This window comes from Euleptes europaea, chromosome 11 (assembly GCF_029931775.1).
Source record: "Euleptes europaea isolate rEulEur1 chromosome 11, rEulEur1.hap1, whole genome shotgun sequence".
Taxonomy (NCBI): Eukaryota; Metazoa; Chordata; class Lepidosauria; order Squamata; family Sphaerodactylidae; genus Euleptes; species Euleptes europaea.
The window spans coordinates 6,555,943-6,566,046 of NC_079322.1; the positions used below are offsets into that span (position 1 = coordinate 6,555,943).

At 43.3% G+C, this 10,104-nt stretch overlaps 1 protein-coding gene across 1 annotated transcript; it reads right to left on the reverse strand.

Moving 5' to 3' along the window:
• Positions 1-4,120: 4,120 nt before the first annotated feature.
• On the reverse strand, positions 4,121-6,379 carry LOC130484689 (interleukin-8-like). The gene is made up of 3 exons (XM_056857771.1): positions 6,295-6,379; positions 5,242-5,377; positions 4,121-4,208 (listed from the first exon to the last, which is right to left on the reverse strand). Exons 1-3 carry the CDS (start codon positions 6,377-6,379, stop codon positions 4,121-4,123), a joined length of 309 nt encoding a protein of 102 aa, XP_056713749.1.
• Positions 6,380-10,104: the final 3,725 nt, after the last annotated feature.

Consider the following 10,104-nt stretch of genomic DNA (forward strand, 5'->3'; position numbering starts at 1 on the left):
CTGCAAAATATTAAAACACAATCACTATATATCTAATATACAATATGATGTACAAAATAATATCAAGGGGCATGGGACCAGAGATAAAGTTCAAGGCTTACCATTCATTCAAAAAAATAGACCAATATGGTTCTCCTACCCTCCAAGAAGGTTGTGATGTTAAAAATTCTTAGGTCCCATATACTTTTCATGATAGTAATTATCAGCTGTGCCTTGTTAGGGAGGGTTTCAGTCATGACAGAGAGTTGTAATAGCCTTAAAGGAAACATCCCAAATCAAATTCATTGTTTAGTCCTGCTGGAGGTGTGGCAATTACTCCCCCCTCCCTCTAGGATTCCTAGGTCTTAAACTAAAGTCTCTAGAGGAAGATCGGCTAGAGAGGCTAGAGGAGTCACTCTCAGAGCGTACATATTGGTCCGGTCTGTTAAATTGCTGTGCCCTATTTTTTTTAGGTTGTTGGTTGCTAGAGCTGTTTTCTAGCCAGGGATATACCATTTTGTTCTTATAATCATTGGTGTCTCTGGTTAATTTATTGAGCTTATTTGCCCTGATGTTCTCTTTATAGCTCTTAAGTTCCTCCTGAAATTGCTGTAATTTAGTATCAAACACATTAGTATCAAGTTCCGTCTTCAAATCATCTATTTGTTTATTAATTTCATCTTTAAGTGTCTTAATCTCACTGTTAGCCTGTTCTACCACCAGAATCATGAGGTCTAAGGAACACTTATTCAATATTGCAACCCATTTCTTTTTAAAATCATTATTATCCTTAAAGAGTGTGGGTGCCTTATTTACACGTAAACCCTGGGGGATCATTTTGCTGTTGATGTACTCCCTGAGAGTAGAGGCATGGAGTTCACAACGTATTTCACGTTTCGACAGGTTAACAAATTTGTCAAAGTTGCTACTTGTTACATTGTCTTCACCTGTGACGCAGACACCAAGCACGCCCCCCCCAAAACCCCTATGGTTTCCATAGAGTTTTCAGATGAGATTGCTAGAACGTCTGTGTCACTTCCAGAATGCATCACCTCAGCCTCAGAAAGCTCCTTCCGGTTGTCACAGGGGACCTAGCAACCCAAATCTGGGTTATAGCAGAAAAAGGAAGTTTACTGAAATATTTAAAAGAACAAGAGTTTCCCAGTTCTAAATGTAAAAACCTGACAGTCCTATACAGCTTGTAGTCACGTGTTGGAGGTAGGGTTGCCAGCTGCAGTTTGGAAATACCTGGAGGTTTTGAGGGTGGATCCTGAGGCGGGCAGGGCTTGGAGAAGGGAGGGACTTCAACAGAGTATAATGCCATAAAGTCCACCTTCCAAAGCAGCCATTTCTCCAGGGGAATTTATCTCTGTTGCCTGGAGATCAGCAGTAGTTCCAGAAGATCTTCAGCCACTACCTGGAGGTTGGCAAGCGTAGTTGGAGGGAGTACCATCAAGCCAAGAGGAGCCCATGGGCCACTGGTAAGCATGAATTGTCGGGGGGGGGGGGATTAATTGCAGCACTATGACAAACATGAGCTTCCTCAAAATACCTACTTGAAATGGTCAGGTATGCGATAACACAATGAACAGCAGTTAAAAAGGCATCGATGGCTCTGGATCGAACCTTCCACTGACTGTTTTTAAAGTAACCATGATGGGAAAGAGGTGTTTGTGGTTTGGAGTCATGGGGGGCCCAAATTATAAAGTCCGAACCACCGGACATAATACGAATGCCAATGGTGTCCAAGAACTAAACCAGGGGTGGGGAATGTCAGGCCCGGGGGCCGTATAAGGCCTGCGAAATCATTTGGTCTGGCCCTTCATGGGTCCTGGCAGATCTCTAGCTCAGAAGGATCTAAGACTGGCGATCCGCCCCCTCCCGTGGCCAGGAATAGCCTCTATTCAAGGCAGATGTGAGTTTGTTTTGCCGAGAAAAGGAACCTTCTTTCCCCCTTGCAGAAGAGTCATTAGCTATGAAGCTGCTAGGACCGCCCAAGAAACTATGTTAACCCTTTCCCACCTGGGCTGTGGAGAAATGTATTTCCTCTGCACTACAAGTGGGTTGGGGGCGGAAGTGGTGACAATGGAGGGGTTAAAGGGGGCAGGGCCAGAATGTGCGGCCTGCGAATGATGTTCTAAATATTCAAATGGCCCTTGGCAGAAAAAAGGTTCCCCACCCCTGAACTAAACAATCAGTCAGAAACACAAGCAGTTCCACAAAACTCAATCAGATTAATAAATGGAGGGGTGGGCAAGGGGATATGGGCCATGAAAGCTCTAGAATGCAGGTTAAGGGCAGGTGAGGGAGGGAGGGAGGGAAGGAAGGAAGGAAGGAAAATTGGTGGCCACTGAAGAATGGTAGCAGGGTTCAGAGTAGAAAACTGACCACCACTGGGGAAGAGAGACTTGGAGCAGAAACTGCGTCTAGACTACTTCCTTTTCCAAGCCCAGACCCTCCCTCACCTGGCCAGAGCAAGCACAACACACAGTATTTTTTTAAATAAATGTTTATTATCACAATTAAAAATATAGTTCTCCAGTTTAGTATAAATAGTATACAAATAACTTACACTGACAATAAATATATAAATAAAAATATTTCCTGTCTCACATACAAATGTGGGATCAAGGGTGCATTTTCTTTGCTACAAGGAATTCATTTGACAATATAAATAAATATTTTCTTCATCTCCCAGTCTGACCATTTAAAAATCGTAACAGCCTGAAAAGTTTTCTAGAAATGGCCATGGTAATAAATAATAGGATAGAAAGGATTATACGGACAGGTCTGGAGGGAGGTGATTCACGGGTCACATGATTCTTCTGACTGGCGTGCTCTTGAGCCAGCCCCCCCCCTCCGGGAAACAGAATCCCCCTGGATTTTTGGATCAAAGTTCTGGTGTAAACAAAGCATTGTGCAATCCTTCTGGCCCTCCAGCAGGCCTCCACTTCCGTCTTGGCTCTTCTGGTGGATGCTAAAGCTTTATAAATACAGTTTTCTATCAGTGATGCTGTAAAATAACTGGGAAATAGATGCCCCAGCAAAAAGGTTCATTGTAAATCAGGCTTGATTGAAATGGCTCAGGTTTTTTCCAGAGAAGCAAAATGGGAGACCTTCTGGAGCTTCCTTTGCAGTGGTTTATTGGGTGTTGCCTTGAGCCCTGGAAGAAAGGAAAGAAAAGGAGATATTAGAAGCAAGTCCATGGAATGGCTCAGAGCTACTCAGACCTAAATCAGCTAGAATTTTGTACAATTGTTCAGTATCGCTAAAGGCCAAACTGAAAGCAGATCTGCACGGTGTTGTCTGCTTGTTGCTGTTTGAGTGTGACCTGTTTCCGAAGCATTGAACTGCTTTTTGGGCCCGGTTTTGTTTTTGGTTTGCTAGTAATACCAGATGCCCTGACCCGGATGGCCCAGGCTAGCCAATTCTCATCAGATCTCAGAAGCTAAGTAGGGTTGGCTCTGCTTAGTACTTGGATGGAAGACAAGTCTAGGGTTGCTCCGCAGAGGCAGGCAATGGCAAATCAAGTCTGAACATCTCTTGCCTTGAAAACCCCATAAAAGGTCGGCTGTGACTTGATGGCTCTTTCCACCTACCAATCATACCAGTGAGACTGTGGCAAACTGAATGCATTTTTGCAAGTACACAGGTGCAGGGACAGCCACACAGCTCTACACAGGACCCCTCTGGGCACTAACTGAATGGGCATGTGTGCGCTGGCCCTACCCTCCACCTGTGGACAATTGCCAGGTGGGTTACATGGTGCAAACAGGTGGAGGGGGCGTTTTCCATTGGGGACACTGCTTTCCAAAGTTTGCTGATCATGGGGAGCCTTTGCATGGATGCTTCCTCTGCCCGTCCATGCTGACGGGCCGGAATCTCCTGGGGATGAGCGGGGAGGGCCACTGTGCTCTGCATCTCTGTGCACTCAGTCCGTGTGTGGAGGGGTTGTGTGCACAGGGCTTATGAAGCAAGGGGAGAGGATTGGCTTGGATGGCAGAGTTTGGATGCCAGTACATTAGCAGAATGAAAGACAGACAAATCTGACCTAGAGAACGAAAGCCACCACGAAGTTCCCCTAAACAAGCTGCAAGTGAACGGAATGTTTCAGGTCTTATTCTTAGAAGAGAGCAACAACTCACTTTTCCAGAATGACCCTGATGATTGTCTTCACCCAGGGAGCGGTGGGATCTAAGCACACTTCTCTGCCGTCCTTAAGAGTAGCACTGCAGGAAAAGCAAACAAATACAGTCAAGCATCTACTCTGGAATGTTGCTGCCTCCTAACCTAGCGACTTGGTAAAATCTCCTGTATGAAGAAGGCAAGAAACAAGATGCAAACCCCTCCATTCCCAGTGACTGTGATAGGCAACAATTCATGGCGGAAGGATGTTGTGTTACTTGTTCATAAATAACAAAGGCACAATCTACCCAGGCACCAGCCTTGTTGAAATGCATAGGACCTGCATGGCAATGTAGACGTTTGTTGCAAAGGGGATTATGCAGGAGAGCTTCCTGGGGGGTTCTGTCCTAAATCTGTTGAGATGAACAAAGCTATATACATGTCCAGGTGACCACTTAAGATCCATGACAAGAGGAGCTTTGACTGTTGAGAGCTCATACCCTGAAAATTCCTGCTGGCCTCTAAGGGTTTGCTGGACTCAAAATTTTGCCCTTAAGACCCCTTCTCCAGCCCTGCCCTCCATGCCTCTGTCTGCAGGGCTGAGGAGGGGGGCAACCACAGCCAGGGCTTCTGCCTTTGGGATGCCCCCTCTGAAGGTTGGCCCAGCCCCTCCTTTAGGCACCAGGCCAAATCATTTCTCTTTAACCAGGCTCTTAATTGGCGTCTTCCACCTTCTGTTATCAGCTTTTATGGTCCACTTCTAGACTGAACATCAGAGAGTAGCCATGTTTATCTGCAGTAGAACAGCTCGATTCGAGTCCAGGAGCCCCTTTGAGACCAACAAGATTTTTGGCGTGTGAGCTTTCGGGAGTCAAAACACTCAATGTCAGATACATCTCAAAAGTTTATACCCCAAAATCGTGTTGATCTCTAAGGTGCTACTGGACTCACATCTAGCTATTCTGGATTGAGGGTGCTGCTTAATGTTGTTTTTATGGCTTGTTTTCTTTTTGACAATTTATAAGAACATAACATAATTTGGTGGGTTTTTAATGATATTATTACAGTTGTTTTCACTTGGCGGTCCACCTCTGGAGACAGACCAGACGCATTATCTAGATAAATCAGGGCACTCACATTACTTCCACATTCTTGCAGTGGGGCCCACTCTGGGTCAGCTTGACATCTTGGATGTTTCTGGGGGGGATGAATTTGGAGTGAGTGTTTATACACTGGCACCTCAGTTCACCTGTCATCCCAGCCAGTGAGACACCTGTAGAGAAAGAGATGGACAATCGTTGGTCTCAACAAATTACACACTGTGAAACATCCGGCTAGCAAACGTTTTTCAGCACTTTAAAAATGGTTATCTTCAGGCCTCCTTCAGCCCCCCCTAAGAAAGAGAACAGCCTCCTTGTATTTTACCAAGTGGCATCCTTAGGCTAAGCTCTCCCTATCAAAGCTCTGTTAACCATTTGTTAATTAGTGCCTAATTAGTGCACCAACTTAGTCTGATGTATCAACAGAACTGTTATTTCGGACAGCAAGAAAAAAAAATAACATGTCTAAAAACTGCCCTCTGGGTCACTGTTCCATTTCCTGCAGTGGCCATCACAAGCCAGGGACAGTCGCCAAGGCCATTTCCCCAGCATCTGCTCCTCAGAAACCAGATGCCTCTGAATAAGGATGTGCTCTTTAGCAGCCAGTCATTGGGCGAAAACGCATGGTCACTTTAGCCTCCTTTATTCCCTGTTTCAGCCAGGATTCAGCCAGGATCGAACGCATGCGTTTCGCTGAACATGAGTTCGATCCTGGCTGAATCCTGGCTGAAACAGGGGGAAAAGGAGGCTAAAGCGACCATGCGTTTTTGCCCAATATCCTTATTTTCCATGCATTTATTTCATATTACTCTAAAGAAGAGGGGGAATGCATGCAAGATACCAAAAGGAAGGGAGGGGCACACAAAACAGAAAAATGTCGCAATGCTCTCTACAAGGTGCCGGCTACCTTTTGGTGCTATACTTTCCTAAACAAAGAAAAGCTTAAAAATTGTTCTAACAATCAGTTATTTCTGGTAACTCTAACATTTGAATTCCAATATTTATGGCTATAATCTTGACATTCTTCTCTGAGAATCTTGAATCAAGCTCGGCAGACACATCTTAAAGATCCAAACACCACGTTGCTTACCTTCCGTCTCGGTGGCGGAGAAGAGGAAAAGAGTGAGGAGAAAGGTGGCGGCAGCAACCGTGGCGCTCATGGGGAGGCGAGGCATGTCTTTGCTGGCTGTGGCTGCTTCTGAAAGGCAGGAGGCTTCTTGGCTTGAGCAAGTTTGTGCTTGACTGAAGCTCTGCAAACCCTCTTTTATATTCTGCCTTTTGCTTGCCCTGAAGTATCGTCTGGATTGTGTCAGAGGAAATTCCCAGAGCAGACAAAAACACTCACAAAATGAGTCATACAGATGTCGTGTGAGTAAAATCCCTCTCTGTGTAATGTGGTTCCTATGTGGGGCAGAGTTCAAATCAAAATCTTCAAAATCATGAATATTAAAGTTTAATAATAAAGGCAGTTTTAAACTTTTGCAGGGGTAGTGTCTAAGGTCTTAAGCTGATCATAAATAATGTGTCGAAAGATTACAACTAGGATTGTCAACCTCTAGGTGAGGCCTGGAGATCTCCTGGAATTAGAACAGTTCCCCAGATTAGAGCAATCAGTTCTGCTGGAGAAATGGCTGCTTTGGAGGCAGGTTACCCCACTGAGGTCATTCTTCATTCAAAAACTCCTCCACCCCCAAATCTCCAGGAATTTCCCAACTCAGAGTTGGCAACCCTCACTGCATATTTGGTGGCTTGTCTGTTTTATTACTAGCATGTTTTCCCTAATGTTTATCCTTCACAAGAACACACATGAAGCTGCCTTAACCTGAATCAGACCATTGGTCCATCAAGGTCTGTATTGTCCACTCAAACTGGCAGTGGCTCTCCACAGTCTCAGGCAGAGGTCTTTCACATCACCTACGGCATGGTCCATTGAACTGGAGATGCCAGGGATAGAACCTGGGACCTCCTGCATGTAAAAGGAGGTTCTATTGTTGGGGAGTCAGTTCCAACCCAGAAAATGGGCAATATCCTGCTCTGGATGGGGTTGCACTCCCCCTAAAGCAGCAGGTCCATCGCTTGGGGATGCTTTTGGACCCGGGCCTCCTGTTGGATAAACCTGTGGCCGCTGTGGCCATGGGTGCCTTTCACCAGCTTCGGCTAGTGAGCCAGATGCAGCCCTTCCTGAGTGGGAAGGATCTTGCCACTGTGGTACATGGCCGAATTATATCTAGATTAAATTACTGCAGTGGGCTGTACCCAGAGCTGCCCTTGAAGACTGTTTGAAAGCTACAATTGGTATAGAATGCTGAAGCCAGAGTGCTGACTGGAGAGGGTCGTAGTGATCACATCACTCCAGTCTTGTTCCATTTATACTGGCTCCCAGTTTGCTTCTGCATTGGCCATTAAAGCCTCATATGGTTTGGGAGCAACCTAATTTAAGAATTGCCTTCTCCCAAATGAACCTACCCATCCACTCCGATCACCATTGGAGGCTTTGCTTTGGGCTCCCCTGCCATCTGAAGGTGGCAACCCAAGAAAGGCCATCTTGATTGTGGTGCCAAAACTGTGGAACTCCCTCCACAGGGAGATTCATCTGTCTGTCTCTCCCTCTATTAGTGTCTTTGACCAGTGGGTGAAGACTTTTTTGTTTCATTTGGCACATCCCCAATAACGCCCTGTTTTTGGTGTTTTGTATTTATATGTTTTTATTGATATATATGTGTGTGTGTACTGTTTTAATGTTCAAATGTTTTAATGTTATCATGTTTACCTCTTTGAGGACCCTAATTGGGTGAAAAAGCAGCATTAAAAAGTTTTAAATAAATAAAAATAAATAAACAGATGCTCTAGCAGCCCTGGCCCGTCCCCAAAGCCCCCCCCCCTGCTCAGCTGGCAGTGCCCCCCCGATGCAAGAGGGGGCAGCCTCCTAAGGGTCAGGACAGCCCTTTGTGCTGGAGGAAGGCCCCACTGTTAGCTGAGCAGAACCACAAGCTACTAGTTTTAATTTTCTGAAGCTCTGGTGCAAGGTTAGGCAACCTTTTTGGGCCAAGTGCCCAACATTGCAATGTCTTCCTGGGGGGTGGGGGTACTATCATCTAGGCAATAATATATAGAGCATCTTTTTGAAGTCGAAGAGGATATTGACATAATAGAATATATATATTAATAACTTAAAATTAGAACTAAACCCCGACAAACTATTTCCTTCTTAATCAAGATTGACCAGATGTAAAAAGACAGAGAAGCTATGGGAATGGAAACTGGGCTGGTCACACCTTCTCAGCCTAAACTACCTCACAGGGTTGTTGTCACTATAAAATGGAGGAGAGGAAATGATGCAAGCCATTTTGAATCCCTGTAGTGGAGAACGGTGGGGTATAAACGAAATAAGTAATTAAATAAAAATAGGCAAAGCTTGAACGATCAGTTATAAAGTGGCTATAAAGTATGTCAGGATATTATTGCACTGTTCGAAAATACACACACCCGAGATTTGATACTGACAGTAGTTTATGAATGGAAGGGGAAGTTATTCCACTCTGAAAACTGAAGTTGAAATTCCGGTATAACCAGATTTATCCCCTTCAAATAAGGAGAAAAATTCCTGATTGGTAGACTTCCTAATAAACAAGCTATGTAACATGTGGTGCGTGCCAGTTAAACTGATCTCTACATACGACCGTGGGAGAGGGGGCATTAAGGAGAATCGGGCAATAAAACATTCCAGGTACTTTCGATGCTATGAAATTCTTCTCCCTTAACGTAAATTGAATACTTTTTTTAAATAATTTTTTTTATTGTTTTCTCATTTCATACATCATAAATCACTGTTTCATTTTAAAGATTAACAAATGTAAAATAAAGTCTAATAAGTTTCTAATTCAAAAAAATAAAAAAGAGAAAGTGACTTCCCCTACACTCTCTTCTGTCCAAAATTAAATTGTATATACTTTTGCTAACAGTATAATCCCCCTTTATTTAATTACTTTATACTTATCTTATTTAATCTAGTTAGTATTCATATAATAATATAACCATTATACCAAGTAAATGCAAGGGATTAAATCAAAGAGTATCCTTTAAATTGACCTATTAAAAAATAGTTTTCACAATAAATTCTCCACACCTCCCATTCCCCCAGAAATTGTGCATTATCAGTCTGATTAATATAAGCAGTAAGTTTAGCCATCTCCATCAGTTCCATCATCTTATTTATCCAGTCCTTTTTCCCCGGTATCTCACCAGTCTTCCATTTTGCTGCATATATCAACCGTGCAGCTGGTGACATATATCAAAAACGTTCTATGAGTCAGAATGGTGTCCGGTATCATACTTAATAGCATCATTTCAGGTGTTTAAAGTATATTTTGTTGTAAAATCAACCTTATTTCCTCGTATATCATTTCCCAAGATTTCTTGGCTTTTTCACAAGTCCACCAAATATGATGAAAGGAACCAATTTCTTTATTACATTTCCAGCAATTTGGTGAAATTGAGGGAAATGACTTTGCCAGTTTCTTTGGTGTTAAATACCATTTATACATCATTTTATATACATTTTCTCTTAATAATTGCGAGGATATTAACTTCAAGTCTTTTGTCCACAGTCTTTCCCATTTCTGCAACATTATATCATGTCCCAACATTTGTGCCCAACTAGTCATGGTTGGTTTTATTCGGTCTTGTTCACAATAAAATTCTAATAAGAGTTTGTACATCTTAGATATTAAATGGTCACTAGTATCCAGCAAAAGCTTCTGAAAAGTTGATTTAGTTTTTGAAAATCCTGTTTTTAAATCTTGCAAATAAACCGAGTTAATTTGATGATACTGGAACCAAGTTAATAACTCTTTAACTTCTTCATATTCTTTAAGTGAACATTTTGTACCTTCCCATTTCA